This window comes from Phoca vitulina, unplaced genomic scaffold (genome assembly GCF_004348235.1).
Source record: "Phoca vitulina isolate PV1807 unplaced genomic scaffold, GSC_HSeal_1.0 scaffold33, whole genome shotgun sequence".
Taxonomy (NCBI): Eukaryota; Metazoa; Chordata; class Mammalia; order Carnivora; family Phocidae; genus Phoca; species Phoca vitulina.
Window position 1 is genome coordinate 16,442,117 of NW_022589736.1, and position 20,698 is coordinate 16,462,814.

Here is a 20,698-nt window from a genome sequence, read left to right on the forward strand (position 1 = left end):
AGCAGGCGGGGGAGGGAGGGTGTGTGGGGTAGGGGCATGGGGGAGGGGCGAGACAGATGAAGGGAATGAAGAACAAAACTTCTCACGATGACCACCGAGTGTTGTATGGAAGTGCTGAATCACTATATTGTACACCTGAAACTAAGGTAACAAATGGGAGGCCACTGGGCCCGGTAGGTGGAGGCAGGGCGTGCTCAGAGCTCTTCTCCCCACCTGCCCCTCTAGCACCACCCCCGCCCAGACCCTGTGCTCCTCAAACATCAGCTTACACAGTGTACACCTGACTTAAGTCCGTGGCTTTGCCACCATTGCTGCTCTAATCTCCCATCGTTTTTCTCTCTTCCAGAAACCTCCCCATCTTTCAAGATGCCAGTCATGTCATGTGCTTAGCTTGAGTGCCTCCAGAACTCAAGGATCTTCCCACGTCTCAGCACCCCTGGGGCATGTGTCAATGCATCACTTTTCCAAAATATACGTTGCTTCCATTGCTAACCACTTGGCCCACATCTTGCTTCCTCTCTCCGACTGCAGGCCCCGTGAGTTGGGGCCCGGGTCCTATACTCCTTTTGTCTTCTTCCCGGCACCAAGAAATATAACTTGGCGTAGGAGCTCAATAGTACTCGAGAATGAGAGAAGGCTCGACGTGCACCCCAAAAACTATCAGATGACCTCCTGTGAAAAGCTGGGTGTGGCTGTCAGGAAAGACATCCTTCCAGAAGTGTGGTTAAAATTCAAACTGAAGGGAACAAAGCCAGCTGGGAAAGAGGGATTTATTTTGGCCTAGGTTTTCTGCAAAGCGCACGTCTTCAGTGAATAAAGGGGGACACTATCTCAGGATTCAACAGTCATGCTGTTACTGGCAAACGCCATTTCCAAGCTTTCCATGTTTTGTGGGAAGAAATGAGCTACGGGGAATACGAGAATTAATGAATTGTGTGCTAGAACATATGCTTCTCGTTAGTGAGATCCTCATGCCGCCGGATGAGGGCGACTCCCCTCCCTGAGGAGCCAGCACACATTAAGAGATTCCTGTGCTCCCCGTTAGGGAACGGGTGCTGCGAAGCTTCGCTGGTGATCCTGGCCAGCAGAGCAAACACACCTCTGGGAAGTCTCTTCTGTGCAGTAAGGGCTACATGAGCACAGTACCTGCGACCGGTCTGCCAGGAGTGGGGGGTCCCTCTCATGCGGGGGAAGGGGGGGCGCCTCAGGCACCGCTCAGACAGAACCGGGAGGGCCCTGGGTTGCTCCTGCTGTGTGGACAGACGAAAGCTCCAGCTGCTCGTTCTCCTCCACTCTGCCCACCTGCCTCCTGGACGGGGCAGCCGCCGCACGCTCCCCGGTCAGTATACCTGTGCGACAGGCTGTCCCTGCGAAGCTGGTCTCCTCTGTGGTCCAGATATGGAGAAGCCCCTCATGTCCTTTTTTTTTTTTTAAATTTATTTATTTGACAGACAGAGACACAGCGAGAGAGGGAACACAAGCAGGGGGAGTGGGAGAGGGGAGAAACAGGCTTCCCGCTGAGCAGGGAGCCCAATGTGGGGCTCAATCCCAGGACCCTGGGATCATGACCTGAGCCGAAGGCAGACGCCTAACGACTGAGCCACCCAGGCGCCCCTCCCTTGGATGAAATCTTAAACAGAAATTCATATATAAAAAAAAGATGTAGGATAAGCTTCTCTACGTGAAGGTGAAGAGTACACCCCTCCTCCCCCTAACCTGCCCACCACGGCAGCCCCAGGACACCTCCTCAACATGGCTTGGAAGCTCTTCTTCTATACAGCTTGCGTTTTATTTGCCAAAATGTGAAATGGAAGTTCTAACAAAAATTCTAAAAAGTGTCATTTACTGCTGCCTTATAAAATTGAATATAGTTTTGATTTTTCAGGATGACTCAGGGCCATCATCATGATTAACTACAATGCTAGGTTCTAAAATACTGATGCCCTTAGGTCCCTACTGAGGAATGGAGCTGTTTGCTCCTACATTTGCTATACCCTCCCATACCCTTGCTCCTTCCCTCCCTCTCTCCCCTGCTTCCTTCTCCCCTCCCTTCTTCTATGGTGCTACCAGTGTTCCTGTTACCAGCTCTGCTCCCTCAACTCCCCCCCCCCCCGCCCCGCCCCGCACTGCAGTCTGCCACCAGGAACTAGATGACCCACCTTCTTAAAACTGTGTCCCGAGTAATTTCCACAGGCAGTGTGAGGGACTGGGGAACAAAACCAGTTATCCAAAGTGGTGTTCTGAATCCAAGTTCAGTATTTCTTTCCTTCCACGTTACACCCTCAGATCAGTTTTTGTCTGGATTATCATTTTCTAGAGTTAAACCTTACCCAGTAGAAAGACTGAGAGATATTTTCAAGAATACATACTTTGTGGAAAAGTCGTCCTAATCTTTTGAAAATGAATTAGTTATGTATTCAGCTGGCAAGGTTCGTTGTGCATAAAGCACCATGAGTTCTTAATTTGGAAGCTATGCTTAACCACAAAGATTATTACACCCAGTAATTGACAGGCAGAGAAAGACATGCCTTCCGCTCGCCTGTAAGATGTGACGGGCTCTCTTAGCAATCACCAAGAGGGCTGCCTTCTTGCTATGTGGCCAAGCAGTCATGAAATCCGCCTTTATTGGCAAAATATAAAGCAAAGTGAGTTAAAAAATGTAACAAATGGCTATCAAAACTCTAAAATAGGTAAAAGGGCTCAAAACACATGTCTAACTTGAATACGCCCTGTAGGGTTCATATTTACTTTGCTTTTCTTGCCTGTCGTATTTCCTCTGCCTGGAAGCCCCTATGGTAGCAGCCACGCTAACTCATCGCGACATTTGGTAACAGGCAGAGAAAACCCTGATACTAGGAGCACTACTGATTTTGAAAAGGAAACTGTGAGTGACAACCCACACTTTAACTAATTACAAGCTGAAGCTGACACGTTGTGCATTAGACAATGCACAAGGACACAAGCTACTGTATTTGCAGTGAGATATGACAGCACGTCGGATCTCCCAACATGGGAGATCGAGCCCAGCAGTATACAGAGCCGGCTGACTGCATGGATGGCTTCCCCAGCATAAGATAATCCTGCAAGTGAGTTTCCAGCTCTGCCACTTTCTAGCTATGTGAACTGTGGGCATGCTGAGGAGGGCACAGCAGAGGACTTGTAGGGCCCCGCGAACAATCCTGGAGCTGCTTCACATGGCTTTTGTCAGGGAAACAATAAACGCCTCATCACTTAGGTACTGCTAGTTGGGTGTTCGCCTTCCTGCAGCTAACGTATTTGAATTCATCCATTTCTCTTTAAAGAGACTGGGGTGAATTCTACTAGCTCTAGAAGCTGGGACTCATGAGGATATTCCACGGCCACTCAGAAAACCCACCTCCAAGAAGTTCTACCAGTCAAAGGGTGAGTACTGAACAGCCACACTGTGAAATATAGCTATTTCTACTCCTACACCTGCATTTTCACTGTGAGATATTTGGGAACATTTATGGTGAGAGGTGGGACACATACATGCGTGAGGCAGCCGTGAACTTGCTGGTAGGAACACACGATGGTCTTGCCTCTCCGCTGCTGGCCACAGCCAGTAACCATCTCCTCTTCCCAGCTCTGGTGACTCTTGCTCAATAATTTGCATAGTGTGGGCACTGGTTCTTCTGAGCACAATCTTCTTTCTTCCTCTTTATTTTTTTGGGGGGGAACAATTTCTTTTTTTTTTTAAAGATTTTTTTATTTATTTGACAGAGAGAGACACAGCGAGAGAGGGAACACAAGCAGGGGGAGTGGGAGAGGGAGAAGCAGGCTTCCCGCGGAGCAGGGAGCCCGATGTGGGGCTCGATCCCAGGACCCCGGGACCATGACCCGAGCCGAAGGCAGACGCTTAACGACTGAGCCACCCAGGCGCCCCGGGGGGGAACAATTTCTTAAGAAGTAGGCCCCTCTTAGATCCCTAGCAAGTGCTTCTGCCGCTGCTTCTCATCGCTAGTTTTAATCACAGAGTCTCTCCCGATCCCTGGATACGCTGGATTTCTCTAGAATCTAGATATGACTGACTTACTTTACAGGGCTTTCATCTGCAGTCTCGAGGGCTATAACCTCTTCTATGCTTTTCTACCAGCTGTGCACACAGAAGAAGCAAGGTCGAAGTCTATTTTACTGCATGCTCTAACAAAACTGTGCCAGGATCCCTCACTAAAATCAGAACATGCGACAATTTCTACTTTGATGATACTGTGGCATGGCCTTGTTTTTCCCCAAAGTCAAGTCCATGCCTTTGAGTAGCTATGTTTCCTTCTCTGGAATTATTTTTGCATGAGATCTGTGAGGGGGGAAGCATTTCTTGTTAATTACATAGCAAAGTATTTACCTCGTGTCAATTATCCAACCATTCTTGTTGAAAGCAATCAAACTGAAGAGTAAAAAGTTTTGTACAGATGGTTGGAGTCCTTGGGCTTCGGGCAAGTACATTTCAGGACTGATTTAAGTAAGAATAAAATTAAGGGCAACTCCCTACAACCAACGACCTGTCTGAAGCATAAAATCAGAGATAGGTTGAATTATTAGATATTAAAACAAGAAATGAATCTGTATTCAGCTACACCATGTTCCCTGGGTATTTTTAGGGTAATTTTTGAGAAGTAGATTCTTAAAAATAACTTCAATCTAAGCAAGTGACTCTTCTTTTTTCCTTTAAGCTTTAGCTGAGCTATCAGAAGCCTTACTGAACCAAGGTTTAGAAAAGAGTAATAGGAAACCATAAAGATTCTGGCAAAGTTATAGAAAGCATATGCCTTAAAATATCCAAAAGCATTAGGATACATAATAGCATTAATAAAATTTAATGAGAGAATTTTGGATTTATAATAGGTATATATAAATTTCTAGAAAGTAGCTATTTCCTTTCTGATATTCTGTATCAGAGTACAGGCTAATTACGCCCATGTGGAGAGAAATTTTGTTCGTTACCCACTACATCCAATATCCATCTTGCAATTATATGTCAGAAGAGACTGGGTGGAGGGAGTGGACCAGGACTGTGGGACGCACAGCCACTAATCCCCAGCATTAGAAAGCTCACTCACAACGAAGGAGAGCATAACAGAGAAGTTTACAAACATCTGTACAGATGTGGAAAGATGGTCCAAACCAGTGCTGCTAAAGAGCCTGTTACCATGGAGATCTTGCTAAAATGCAGGTTCTGATTCAGTGGGTCTGAGGTTCTAACAGGCTCCCCAGCTGTGGACCACACTTTGAGTAGCAAAGCTCTAAATTACTGGCACTTCTGTTTCCCCCAGCGCTGCCATGGTGCATCGGCTGGGCAGCTAGTGCTTGAAGCAACTTCAGAAATATTTCTACTATATTAAAAAAATAACCTAGTCACTCGTCAGACTACCAGCCAGGAGTTGGCAAATCCAAATGCCTATGGATGCGGTCGTGCGCTTGCTGGAAGGGGCAGTGACGCTCGTGGAACTGGCGGCCGCCACCGGATGTGACCACATGGATCCCAACCTTAAGCCCTTTGCATTGGCTGTTTTCTGCCCAGAATGTTCTGCCCTCAAGATATTCCTGTTAGGCTCCCAGGTGTCTACAGGATCTCAGCTCTAATGTGACTTCACCAAAGGCTCTGGCCAGCCGATCGTTCTCTCTGACATCACTCTACCTAACAGTCTTACGGTACTTAGGTCCTATGAAGCAAGCTGGCTCACTGTCTCCCTCATTTAGAACAAAAGCTTCATAATCACAGGGACCTTCCTTGCCTTGTTTTGTCATTACTTTATCCCAAGAGCCAGAGCAAAGAAAGTATGGCACAAATAAGCTGTTCAATAAATATTTGCTGAGTGGCGCCTGGGTGGCTCAGTCGTTAAGTGTCTGCCTTCGGCTCAGGTCATGATCCCGGGGTCCTGGGATCAAGCCCCGCATCGGGCTCCCTGCTCCCCGGGAAGCCTGCTTCTCCCTCTCCCACTCCTCCTGCTTGTGCTCCATCTCTCGCTGTCTCTCTGTCAAATAAATAAATAAAATCTTTTAAAAAAATAAATATTTGCTGAAATGAACGAACTGTTTGATTTTCAGAAAAGAGAAGCCAAGAAAAGAATTCCACGGGAAATCTTTAATTTTTAAATGTTGGCAGTAAATTAAAACACAGCAAACAAACAACTGCCCCCAAACCAACTGTACGGGCCAAATCAAACACACCTGGGAATGGGGTGTTTTGCATTCCCAGATTCAGCCCATCATCCTATTAAGCCGCATCAAGTCTTGGCATAGGAGCAGGAATGCACAGAAATCTGGTACACTAGGAAAGGAAAGGATCTGGAGTCCAAAGGAAGTCATGTTTTGCATCTCTCCTGCACTCCCTGGCATGCTGTGTGTGTGTGCTGAGTTCTGGCTTCTTTCTGATTAAGAAAGACGGTAGCTCACCACCTCCAGGGCTGCTCGGAGAATAGTGATGAAAAGTGTTGGTTTATAGCAATACCTGCTTTGCTAATGGATAAGCTCAGCAAAGAGTGAGTAGGAAAGAAAAAAAAAAAACCACCTTTCCCCAAATGATCCTATTTTTCCTCTCCTTCGATGTAGGCACATTTCGAACCGCACATTTGAAATGCCTGGGGCAGCCGTGTACAGCTGCGTCTATGGGTCATACTGCAGAGCAAGCAACGGTGCTTCTATAGACCCCTCGAACGGAGTGCGTTCTCCGTAGGCTGGGTTTGCTCGGGGTGTGTGTTCTGTACATGCATGCGTACGCATATAAACACACTTAATTTTGAAGGAGTGACTCCAGGTAAGGGGCAAAAAGAACCAACATAGTCAAAACATCACGTATCCCTGGTTGTGTGCTAGGTGCTTCACGGACCTTGTCTCTTTCCAGTCCTTCTACAACCTTGAAAGGCAGGCATTCTCTACCTCATTTTGGAGGCTACCAACATGAGGCTCAGAGAAGGGAGTGATGTGCCCAGGCACAGGCTCACCCCTAACATTCGCAGAACTCAAGACGAGAGTATAAATGGACGTCCATTACAACATATCTAAGTATTTAAAACTTACAAAGCAAGTGATCGTGTTGTTAAATAAAAGCGTCCTACCTTTCAACCATAACTTTATAGAACCTAAAGTCTAGGATTGGATGTAGAATTCTTCAGTGTTTCAGAGTACATGCTGGAACAAACGGTAAGAGGAGAGTTGGTCTGAGACCTGAGACCTATACCCCTTAACTCACCCTTTGCCTCGTGCACATGGATATGGATCCCTACTCCATGTCCAAGCTCAAGACCCAGCCAGTACCCACTCCTTGGCCACTCCTCTGGCCTGAGAGTATGCACATGGCATGTGTATAGGGGTGGGTGGGTGGGGTCTTCCCCCTGGGAAAAGGACTTGGGGTAGAGCACCTGGAAGCCAGGTGAGGCCTGTGTGGGCAGGGAACCCTGGATTCTAGGGTACCAGAAGGGTATTCTAGAAAGGGGTCTCAGATTGTAGGTGGTCATATCCCTTTGGGTCAGTGGATGTCTCATCCCATGCAGAGAGGGCACAGCTGGAGGAGGGTCAGAGTGAGGCCCTCTAAAGCAGAGGGTCAGAGCTGCTCTCCCTCTTGCTCAGTCTAAGGTTGGTAGTGCCCAAGGGGCAGAGTCACTAAGAGGGAGAACTTTATTCCAAGAGACAAAATGGGGGCACCTGGATGGTACAGTCGTTAAGTGTCCGACTCTTGGTTTCAGCTCAGGTCATGATCTCAGGGTCGTGGGATCTAGCCCTGAGTCGGGCTCTGCGCTCAGCGTGGTATCCGTTTGGGATTCTCTCTCCCTCTTTTTCTGTCCCTCCCACTTGTGCTCTCTCTCTCTCTCTCAAATAAATAAATAAATCTTAAAAAGTTCAGAAGATAAAATGACCTATCTAAAAGATTTTCTCAGTAGTGCATATATTTCCAAGATTAAATCAGGAGTGTTGATGAAGCTTTGCCGAAAATAGACATCAGGCCAGGACTGTCTTTCCTTCTGATGATTTCCAGACTTGATTAATGTACAAAATTAATTTAGAAGGGAAACAAAATTCTTATGCAATGTGTTCAACTTATTTAAAAAGTCATTATGTGTTAAATATATCCTAATATAAAAGAGTGTAGCTCATATAAAAGTCTGAAACCAAAACAAGTTTAAAAAAGAAACAGACACGGGCTATAAAATTTCAAAATAAAATTAAATTAAAAAAAAAACAGCAACATAATGTAGTACCTGATGCCTCTAGGGCACTTGTTACTTGTATAAATATGACAGAGATGTAGGGTGAAGCTTCTTTTGGGCTTGGTGTGCCTGTGACTCGATTCTCCTGCCACCTTTTTCTGGCTGAACTTGCCAAGAAATTTTCCTCTTTCCACGGACTTTGATCTTACATTCCTTAATATGGTGGGGTCCCTGATGAATGGCAGCTACCCCAGTTCAGTTCTCTCTCTGTGATTCTATTCTATCCACTAGTCTACTGATAAGTGTATATCCAGGCAATGAGAGTATCTGACGGCTTTATATTCTGTATCGAATCCTGATGATACAGAATATTCTTCATGTTAAATTTTACAAGATTAATATCAGAACCCAACCCTCAGATTTTAAAATCCTTGTGGGCAATTCCCATACACCAAAGACGCTCTCTGGGCCAACAGGTTCCAGTCTGAAAAACTTGGAATCTTACTCAGGAAAGCCTAGACCTTGGATCTTCCTCCATCCCAAGTCCTCCTCCTCAGGGTCCTCACATGTTGCGGTGAGGACAATAACATGGGTTGCTATAAAGATCAAGGGTGCAGAGTTGTGAGAAGGAAGAGCAGGGCTGCGCTGAAGTTCGGATGCCCGGCACCCGGCCGGGCTCTCTCCCTGGGCAAACAGTTGCTCAGCACGCCAGGGGACTTATTTGCCTGCTTTGCTCAAATCAAAACCTATTCTGAACTGTAAGAGTTATTTGGAAATAGGGAAACAGCAAGGACATTCAAAACATGGAACAGCTCATATAAATATGAAACAAGGGTACCAGCCGATCAGATTGGATACCTGGGGCTTACCAAATACACGACAGCCTTAGCTGAGAATGGATACTAAATTTAAAGACACTAGGACTTCGCTGTTCTTGTCCTTCTTTCTTGTATCATGTTTCACCCAAACTGCAGAAGCTGAATATGGGCTCAATAGCAGTGATGATTATAACAATGATGGCTAACATGCACAGAGCTCTTTATCAAGGGCAAGGCGCCGTTCCCATTTTATGGCCCAGGGAGGTTAAGGGACTTGCTCAACATCACACAACTAGTAACCTAGTTGGTTAGTAGGAGGAGCCAGTTTCCAAGTCCAAGCTGCCTCAATTGCTGGGCTTTACGCTGCCTATATTCTATAGACTCCTGCTAAACACTGTAATATCAGTGCAAATTCTTTCAAAAAATACCTTTCCCTTTAATTATCCATTTCAATGGAGAGAACTGAAAACAGAACCCATTTTAAAACTGTTTGGTTTTAAAGTAAATTATGGCAGCTCCAACCTTCCTATTTTTCACCCAGGCTGACATTAGAACGAGCAATGCTAGACGCAATGCTTAAAAGGCAGGCCGAGGGGCAGCGGCAACGCAAGGGGGCTTGGAGGCTTCCAGGTGACGGGGAAGCCAGCAGGAGGCTACAAATTTGCCACAGAAAATCCACAACGTGAATATTCTGTAAGTGGGAATTAAGAGTTGACAGTAAGACACATTTCCTTTCAGGAGGAACATGCTGATCTCAGTCCAAGGCCACAAAGTGGGCAACAGTCATTTGTAAAGCTCGCCAAAAACTGTTTCGGTTAAACTCAAGCACAGGAAGTTCTACTTCTGTATAAAGTGACACTATGGGAAGATGAAGTCTGTAAGAATAAGGTTTCAAAACAAAAATGGCCCTGAACCACAACTACAACGTAGCTCATGTGATGGCAATTCATTATTCTCTGAAAAGTCTCATTTCAGGGCTGGGGGTGGGGAGGCGGTGGCTACAAACACAAAAGGCTTAACGATTCCTAGGAATGGATTGATATCACAAGAATGTTTTTTTTAGTTGCTAGGCAACAACTGAAAAACAAATGTCCATGTTCTGAGATCACTGTGCATCCGTTCTCCCCATGGGCGGCGCACGGGCTCCTCGGCCCAAGCGCACTCCCCTTGGACCACAGGGGCAGCGCGTCATCACAGTGCTGATGCTCATGGCCTGTTGTGGCAAAAAGATGCCAATCTGTGTCTCGAAACCACACCGGTTTGTTGGCCACATGGCAGCCAAGATTCCCGGTCAGCTAGAGTTCAGCCATCGGATTACCACCATTTACCCCAATGACGTCCTGTCCCTCCCTTGTGTTCCTTTCTGTCCTTTACATCATTTCAGTCGGCTCTCTTGCAGGTAAATTACCTTGGTTTCTCCGACATACCCAACAGAAGCCTGAATTCACTTTTGTAGGCAATTTTAACATCTGGGGAAAGTGGAGATTCCTTTCCTGAGAGTTCTTTGTTTCTAAGAAATAGCCTTCCCTGGGAGAAGACCTATTTCATATCATCTTTCTTAAGGATCTACTGACATCACACTTAAGATTAGGTGAGTCTGCTTCTTTCTTTGTAGTACTCTTAACTATGGAGTCTGTTCTTTTTGAAAAAAACACGGTTCTAAAATTAATATCACACATGTAAATATGCACTTAATTGCTAGAAACATGAACTCCTTTCTTTTGTTCTAACTTTTGCCCAGCCCGTGTAATATAGTTCATCCTTGTAATTCAATCTCTACATCTTGGTATTCAATATGTCACCTTCCCTCCTGACGTGTGGCTCAGGACAGAGAGAGAAAAAGATAAGGCAGGGATGTTATGTTCATTTTTTGCCAGTTCCAAACATAATTTGGTGCTATAAGAACTCCCATCCTTTCCTCCCCCGCCAAAAAAACAATGGAATGGAAAAAACATCCAGATCTATATTTTAAATCAAGCTCCACCTTCCAGGGCAGGCTGGCTGTGACTTACCTAAATGGACTAATTCAAAGAGCACAGCATCAGCAGTAACGTTCACCTTCTGAAGCGGAGACCAATCCCCTCCAGGCCAGCCATGAGTGGGGATCCTGAGAGCCTGCTACATATGCACCATACATGCATGATAAGAGGTGGTTCAGTAACTGCCATTTCTATAGCAACCCACACACACTCTGCAGGCTGTGTTTTGGGAAGGCAGTTAAAACTGGATTCTACAATGTAGCTCCACTTAGAAGATGCTTTTATTTCTGTCATCTTGTTAGAATGAAGAGTATTCAAATCCAGTAACCCAAGTGATCATTAAACCGCAGAAACTCATCGCATCCAGAAACCGAAAGGTTGATTTCTTGGCCAATGTCACCGGGTCACTTTAAATCCCAACCACTGACCTGGTTTGCATGTTCAGAAGTGACCATTCCCCAGGGCAATAAGTCAGATCACAGTGTGACAACCCGGAACATTGGACAGCCATCTGCGGTCCCAGTTCTAGGTGAGAGAGCAAATGCTGTAAAAGCAAGCTGACAGAAGCCTCTCCTACCACCCAGAAAGCCTCAGCTAGGATGCAGTCACCATGACCAACGAAACCTCATGTGCCCGACCCGGGGAGGAAAACCGCTTCCTTCAAAGGACAAACTGCACCCCCGCACATGATTGAGGAGAATGTGTGTATGTCCATAATAGCCTTCCCCCCCACGACACAGACACTGGCATTGTTCTAATTTGCAAAAAAGCACCACGAGACGATCATAAGTTCAAGAAAACCTCTAATTCCTCAAAAGAAAGACTTGTGCTCACTACACAGAGTCCTCCCTTGCAGCACCAATCAAGCAGCATCTTAACACGACGGCTTCGGAGCTGCCTGTAAATGCAGCAAAGGTCTGAACTCTAGTATAGGCAAGCTGCACTTCTTAAAGAAATCCGTTTTATGGAGAGTGCACGTAACAATGAGCCAACGCAAACTGCTGTAACATACTAAACAAAATCCAACTTTACTTATGCTCTAAGACAGTGCTGATCTATTAGGTCATCCCCCAATGAACATGTGGGTTGAAGGATGGAGATGCTAATTTGTATAATGGAAAATTTCTCGCTTCTTCCAAAAGGAAAGAAAAAGGACGACTGTAGCCAGAAGAAGAAAGAAGAAAGAAGAAAGAAGAAAGAAGAAGAAGAAAAGAAGAAGAAGAAGAAGAAGAAGAAGAAGAAGAAGAAGAAGAAGAAAGAAGAAGAAGAAAGAAGAAAGAAGAAAAACACGACGATGACAAGAGTGATAAATGGCAGCATCAAATACTGACTACAGTCTAATGGTGTCTGAAAAGGAGCACCTCGAGGTCCCTCTCCTAAGAGTAAACTTTCAGTTATCTGGCAGTCACGGACTGTGGTATTCGAGTTAGTGTCAAAATGTGGATTTATTTTTCAAATAAAAGTCCCATGGGACTAAAAGCGATTCCATCTTTCTTTACGGAGTTTGAAGTCTTGCCCTTTAACAAAGGTGTTATCACTCTGAGCATCAATGCTCACTCCTGGCAAAATGCTGGAGGGCTACCCGGATGGCAGGAAGTACGGATGTGGCTGCACCAGGCGCCCTCACTTCGGCCCTGCAGACCATGAGCGTAGAATCTACATTCTTTTTTTTTTAAGATTTTACTTATTTATTTGTCAGAGAGAGAGCATGCACAAGCAGGGGGGTGGGCAGAGGGACAAGCAGGCTCCCTGCTGAGCAGGAAGCCCAACACGGGGCTCGACCCCAGCACCCTGGGATCGTGACCTGAACCGAAGTCAGATGCTTAACCGACTGAGCCACCCAGGCGTCCCTAGAATCTACATTCTAATACTAGAATGGTAAGAGCTTCCCTCTCAATGCCTTTTAGATCAAGGATCACATTTTTCTGTATGAGGTCAGATAGTAAGTATTTTCAGTTTGTGGGGACATCTGGTCTCTGTCTCAACCACTCAACCCGACGGGTGTAATGAGATAGCACTCATGCAGACCATACACAAATGGGTATGGTTGTGTTCCAGCGTCTTAGTCCCTTTGGGTTGCTATAAAAAATAGTAACATACGAGGTGGCTTATGAATTACAGATATTCATTGCTCACAGCTCTGGAGGCTGGGAAGTGCAAGATCAAGGTGCCGTCAGAATCAGTGTCTCATGAAATCCCACTTCCTAGTTCACAGATGGCATCTTCTCGCTGTGTCCTCACGTGGTGGAAGGGGTGAGGGAGCTCTCTGGGGTCTCTTTGACAAGGGCACTAGTCCCATTCCTGAGGGCTCCACCTTCATGACCTGATCACCTCCCAGAGGCCCCACCTCCACACACATGGGGGTGAGGATTTCAACACAGGAACTTTGGGGAGGGGGATACAAACGTTCAGTCCATAGCATCCAATAAAATTTTACTTAGGGATGCTGACATTTGAATTTCATATAATTTTCATGTGCCATGAGATACTCTTCTTCTTTTGATTCTTTCTTCAATCATTTAAAAATGTAAATACCATTCTTAGCTTTGCTGTAGTTTGCCGACCCTGATTTAGGTGAACAATTCTTAATGGATTCACAGATTGCTGTATCTGGCTGTTAAACAGTTTGGAACTACAATTACTTTGATTTACCTTAAAAGCACATCATTTAAAGTGTTAAAATGGTTTGAGGTGATTATTTATTGTGTTTGAATTAATCATAAATAGCTATTAATTAGTAAGTAGTGCTTCATGCTTAAGATGTGTTCCTACTTTTTTCCTGATCTGATAATACTTGGAACTTTTTATTTAACCAAGATAACTTAATTTCTACTTAAATAATGATATTATTGATTAAATATAACAAAATAAGAACCTTAATAATAAAGAAAAAAATAGTAAAAAAAAAAAACCCAACCTTATGAAATATATAGGCTTCTATTGAATTTAGGAAGTTAAAGAACATACAGTTTCTTTGAAATGTCCATCAATCTTAAAGTTTTCAGAAAGCATATTTTAATTCATTTGATTATTTTTGAATGACTATGTAAACGTTGGCTTTTCTGTGTACACATACAAGCTGTTATAGCCAGGAGTTGGAAGTTACATTTCTCGCAGTAGATACTCAGTTAAAAAGACCATTTGAGTGAAAATAGAGCATGTACACAATGAAGGTTCTCGATGGCAAAAGGCTTAATGCTGTGGGGATTATCTCCAGAGAAGAGAGAGAGAACCGGGTAACTTCTATTTCAGAGGCTTCCTCCTAACAATGCACATTTCTTTGTTTTCACTGACTTCTGTATTGTGTTAATTTCCCGTTGCTTCTGTAATAAATGACCACAGACTTAGGGGCTTAAAACAACCCAACTGTATTCTCTTAAAGTTCTGGAAGTGAGAGGTCTGAAGTCAGTTCCATTGAGCCCAAGTCAAGGTGTCAGCAGGCTTGGTTCCCTCTGGAGGCTCCCAGGGGAAAATCTGTTGCCTTGCCCTGTTCAGCTTCTCGTGGCCGCCTGTGTTCCTTGGCTTGTGGCCCCCTCCTCTATATTCAAAGGACATTGCTGGAGTCTCTGCTCTGACCACCCTGTTGCCTTCTCCTCTGGTTCTGACTCCTCCTGTCTCCCTCACAAGGACCGCCATGATCACAGTACATGCATTGCTCTCTTATTCCTGCAGCCACATCCGGTCCCGTGTTGCTGTCAGATCAGCGCTTCTCAAGCTTCACCCTCTCCCTGTCTTCTCTGTGTTACCTCTGCCTCGGTTCAGACTCTTCCCTCTTTTCTGGCCAATTCCAGCAGCTGTTGGAGCGCCTCCCACCTCTCCTTCCCTCCACCGGGTCTTCTGTATCGCACCGTAGGTTATCTTTCCAAAGCGATGCAAAGACGTATGTATATGATCATCTTCCGTGTAGATGGGTCCTCTTAAGTACAAACGTTATCTCCTAATATATTCAACTGCCCTGACAACTAAGAAATTGCAAGGCCCTGCCCGTATGTATTTCTAGTATCACTGTAATACGTACAATGTAAGTGAGAGGAGCTACGTTACTGTTCAGGGGATGGAGAAAGGGATTTGAAAAAAGAGAGATCCCGCTCACATAATGTGACGCACTACGGGGACACCTCCGCGCAGCCGGGGAAGGGCACACAGTTCGGTGCGGTAGCAATGGCAAGCGTGCAGAAGACAGCTTGACATGAGGCAGAGTGAGGCCGGGGCCAGCCCTGAAGGCATGTGTGGGCCTGAGGAGCCCGGGGACAATCTCGCATGGGAAAGTGGTCTGTGCTTTGGAAAGATAACCTACGGTGCGATACAGAAGACCCGGTGGAGGGAAGGAGAGGTGGGAGGCGCTCCAACAGCTGCTGGAATTGGCCAGAAAAGAGGGAAGAGTCTGAACCGAGGCAGAGGTAACACGGAGAAGACAGGGAGAGGGTGAAGCTTGAGAAACGCTGATCTGACAGCAACACGGGACCGGATGTGGCTGCAGGAATAAAGTGGGGATAACCCTGAGGTTTCTACTCTGATGGTCTGGTAGGTGATACCCTTAACCAAGAGAGGGAATATGGAGAGGTTTAGATGCTGGAGCGAGAGGAGTGGATAAACCTTAATTTTAGGCATCTTGGACTTGACTTTCCTATGGCACATCCATAAACTGATGTCTACTGGAAGGTCAGAAACACAGAGCAGAGACTAGGACCTGGGTGCATACGGAGCCGTAGGAGTGAGGGAAGTAGTGAGGTGCCCCAGCAACTGATATCGGGTAAGTTAGCAGCTGGGCAGAGGGCAGAGGGCAGAGGCCAGTGGCCAGCACAGAAGGAGGACCCAGGGGGACACTGAGTCAAAGAGCCAACAGAGGAGGGCCCATCACAAAGGAAGAAGACCTCGAAATGTCACACAGACCTCGAAGCGGATGAGGAGGTCACCTGCCTTCAGAGTCGTGCAGCCGCTGATGAGCTCCGGGACACCTGTTCCCGAAGAGTGGGAGGCAGGAGTAGGATCACAGTGGGCTGAGAAATGGACGCAGCACGTGGAGAACAGTCCTTCAAGAGATCTGGGCTAAGGGGTTTGAAGGGCACAGTCCGTGGGAGCCTTCTACAGGATGGGGAGACTTCTGTTTACTTTCTAAACTCTTCGGGTGTCCTTGTTCTGTGCTAGGCGCTATACTAAGCCTCTTACAACCATTAATTCATTTTCTCCTTGGAGTGGTTAATTTTTTGTGTCGACTTGGCTAGGCCATGGTCCCCAGATATTTGGTCAGACACGTATGGATGTTGCACTGAAGGTATTTTTAAAGTGAGAGTAACATATAAATCAGTAGGCTGAATCAAGTAGATTACTCTTCATAATATGGGTGGGCCTCATCTAGTCAGTTGAAGGCGTTACGAAAAAGACTGACCTCTCCCAAGGAAGAGGGAATTCTGCCAGCAGACTACCTTTGGGCTCAAACTACAGTATCGGCTCCTCTCTGGGTCTCTAGTCTGCCAGCTGACCCTGCGGATTACGGACTTGCCAGCTTCCACAAATGTATAAGCCAATTCCTTAAAATAAATCTCTTTCCTCCTTAATGTATATATATACACACACACACACCCCCACCCCCACACCCTATTGGTTCTGTTTCTCTGGAGAACTTTGTCTAATACACTCTTTGTAACAACATTATTATTATCATCGCCATTTCACAGTTGAGGAAACTGGCACAGAGAGGTTAAGTAACTTGCTCGGGGCCACACAGCCAGTGGGTAGCAGAGGCGGAATAACAATCCAGTGTGCCCCCAGGCCCCTTGCTCTTAACCACACGTCATGCTGCTGCTTCAGTGCACTGACCTGGGCACGTTTGGGGCCAACTAGGAGGTCGAAGGGAGAGAAGCAGAACATACAAGGGAATAAGAGCCTTGACAAACACACACCTTATACGAATGAGAAAACAGGCACGGGGATTTGCCCAAGGTGGGACTTACAGCTTTACAAGAGCAGACCCAGATTTTCAGGATACAAAATACAAGCTGTCTCCCTTCTCCTTCCTACTTTCTCCTGTGTTCTTCTGAGATTCTCCCAGGCACGCCCCTCTCAATCTGTCTTCTTCTGGGAGGTGCTGGGCTCCTTAGGTCCTGACTAAGTCCTCGAGGACACACGTCAGCGGCAGCCTATCTCAGTGCAGGATTATGTTAAGGAAATGGCACCGTCCATCTGTCAACGTCAAGTTTAGTACGTCTTTAGTGAAATCAGTGAATTCCACACAAATGATTATGGCTCCTGTTAGTAATTATTTGGAAAGCAAAACGAAGCAAAAGCAAAACAAAACAAACAAAACAAGACCAAACCCCAGACACCCAACAGGCATTTCTTTTCAAATATAAATTCCCAGAACTATGATTTTTTAAAGATTTTTTTTTATTTATTCATTGGAGACACAGAGATATATATAGAGAGAGAGCATGAGCAGTGGGAGAAGCAGAGGGAGAGGGAGAAGCAGACTCCCCGCTGAGCCAGGAGCCCAATGTGGGGCTCGATCCCAGGACCCTGGGATCATGACCTGAGCCGAAGGCAGATGCTTAACCATCTGAACCACCCAGGCACCCCTCCCAGAACTATGATTTGACTCCTCATTGAATTAGGTATCTTTGAAAATACATTTGACATCAAACATCTCCCAATAATCTTTATGCATGGTCTAATGCTTTAAAATTCTGGATGAGGACATCTGAAAACTGGCATTTTCAAGCTTGACTTTCAAGGGACGGGGTACCGAAGGGGTATAAGAACAAAGATGGTATGAAAATCTAAGCACACAAGCATGTGTGCCCATATTGTTGTGAAGAGCATCAACTACAAAACTTCCTAGAGAACAATCTGGAAAGATGTATTAAAAGCTTTAGAATTTCATACATTTTTAATCCAGCAGTATCACTTCCTCTAAGATTTTATCCTAAGGAAACAACCATGGCCATGCCTAAAGATTTAGCTACAAAGATATTTTTCACAGCACTGGTAAGAATAGTAATGTTTTCTCTAATTATAGGGCACAGAGCAACCAAATTATGACACATTGACATAATGAAATACTACACAATCATTAATTTTGACATTGCAGTCTCACAGCTGATGCTACATAAAGATGTTTATGATATGCAAGTGGTTTTTAAAGGCAAGTTACAGAACAGTATTATAGCATATATCCCACTCCTGTTAAAAATATATTTTGCAGAAGGCAGCCTTTCTAAGAGTGCCCAGGGACCCCCACCTGCTGGTGTTCACATGCTTGTGCAGTCCACCCCACCCTGTACCTATGTTGGGCCCTGGGACCAACAGCATCTGGAAAGAAGCGATGGTGTGTCACACTCTGACATTAGGTTGTAAAAGACTGTGACTTCCATTTTGCCCACTTGTGCGTCTGTATTTTATTTTATTTTTTTCTCTTGGATCATTTGCTCCAGTGAACGCAAGCTGCCACGTTGTGAGCAGCCCTATGGAGGGACCCCCAGGGCAAGGAATGGAAGCCTCCGACCTACAGAGACCAACAGCGAGTGAGCAGCTGAGGCCTGTAACGGCCCTGCGGGATGGGAAGCACGGTCACCAGCCCCCACCCGACCCCGAGATGAACACAGCCCTGGTTGGCAGCCCGACGGCAACCTTGCTGGAGGACCTGACCCAGAAACCACCCAGCTAGGTTGTCCCTGGACTCCTGACTCTCCAGAAATGTGAGATAAGAGATGCTCACTGTTGTTTGAAGCTGCTGAGTCTTAGGGCAATTTGTTGTGCAGCGACAGATAACTAACATATACGTGCATGGTGAAATAACTGGAAGGATATAATGCCAAATACGATTAGTGGTTTTCTCTAGGTGGGGGGATTATGGGTCATTTTAGTTTCTCTTGGGACGTTGTTGACAATGTTCTTCCTTTTTCATTAAACTTAAAAACCACATGACCAAGAGAGATGACAGAACCTAAAGAATAAAAGGCTAAAGATTAGGGGAGCCAATTTTAGCTCTAATGACCTTTAAAGACTCAAGTAAGTTAGCTTAAATGTACAACAGAAATGAAAACAAGAGAAGCCTCCAGAGAGCGTGCCTGCATGGCCCAATGGCGTGAGCTTCACCAGCCAGAAACCACGCAACGTTCAGTACCTTCAAGGAGAGGAGATTTGCACGGGCTTCTTAAAAGGAAAATCAAACAGTCATGAAGTCCCCTGCTAGCCAATCACAGGAGTCTCGCTTACCCAGCTTCTGGTCAAACCGCCACGCGGCGACATAAGCATTGTGCCTCAGAATGCTCTGTGTGGCCAGGGGCACGGTGACGTAAATGGGACCATCCACCAGCACCGGTGTTCCATCGCTGCTGAGCAAGTGGACGCTGACGGCCGTGACTGGGGTCAGGTCATACCTGGTGCCGTTTCCTGGAAGCAAGAGGGATTCTCCATCACACGTGCAAAAGGGACCTACGGGGGGCTCCTGCCACCGTCTGCATCTGCCATTCACTGAGTATGGGACCTCCTACGTGCCAGGCACGGCAGTAAGCCCTTTACATTTATAAAATCCTCACCGCATCTTTGTAAGGTAGGCAAAATCCACAGTTTACAGATAAAAGACACAAGCTCACAGAGAGTAGTAATGGGAGCTGGCCCCAAGGGCATGGTGGTCTGTCTGGGATCTAAGCTCAGGTCTGCCGACTCAACTACACTATGGTGCTTTGCTTTCAAAGAGGGGCCTCAAAAGGAAAAGACTCATCTGTAAGGTGAGAGGAGGCGATGTGTAGAAATCCCTGAAATCAACTCCTAGACAAAGTCAGCCCCATGCACGTGTTAATTACTTGGCAGAGCCCCATCAGGAAACCAAATGTTTTGCATTAGAGACTGCTTAAAAAAAAGAAGGAATTTTTTTTTTTCAAGGAGTGCTTCAAAATCCTAGCTTACTTCTACTAAAAGTACACTACTAAAAACCTGGACTTGAAATATTTATGAGTTATTTTAGTTGTCATTGTTATTTTGATCTGTTTAAAAGGAATTTAATATCCCAATTATTCTACATTAGAGGCCTTTTACCCAAGCCAATGCTTTAATGACTGCCTACTTTATAGATAAATCAGGGAATGCTTATGACAGCGATATTATATTTATCTACTTAAGTAATCCATTTTAGGACAATTTTTCTCCAGTGAAATATAATATCACACAAAATGTTTTCTGTTATAATTTTAAATCTTGAGCACAATGACAAAAGTACGGTGATAAAAAAATGTAAGCTCCATTAGAACATAATCTGTAGGATTTCTTACTAAGCTACTTAGATACTTACCTACCCATCAACTACCTGAGCTAATGCGAACCTCCACTTAGGACTAGATGTAAACATTTAAAGCAAATCTAAGTGAATTTTAGAGTTTCAACACAAGTTATAGCTAAACTCTTTGTAGAGCAATATATATGAGTCATGACAGAACTATCTTTTACAATTTATATCCATCTCTGTTATTGAAGGAGAAGGCACGATAATGGGAATTTCATCAAAAGGTCCACATTGGAATCACAGGTTCAAGTTCTGAAATCTTTCAGTCTGGCCATTTCACTTGAGGGTAAAGAAAACCCAGAATTTACCAGATTTCTGGTCAAAATATCTTCTGGATTGAGACCTAAATGTGCCAACTGCCCAAAGGGAACACAGAAGTCAAGCCAGGTCTATGATGTACCTCTCTAGGTTCTGTTAGACTCTCTGGATTAGACAGAACTGAAAACCAAGAAAAAT

At 45.3% G+C, this 20,698-nt stretch overlaps 1 protein-coding gene across 2 annotated transcripts in view; it reads right to left on the reverse strand.

Annotated features, from left to right (window-relative positions):
• The window catches only part of FAM171A1 (family with sequence similarity 171 member A1), a 124,671-nt gene that overhangs the window by 10,360 nt on the left and 93,613 nt on the right, over nucleotides 1-20,698 (reverse strand). For both annotated transcript variants that reach the window (XM_032426094.1, XM_032426095.1), the window contains exon 5: nucleotides 19,177-19,353. In XM_032426094.1, the coding sequence (XP_032281985.1) occupies nucleotides 19,177-19,353 (177 nt within the window). The remainder of the gene's footprint in view (nucleotides 1-19,176; nucleotides 19,354-20,698) is intronic.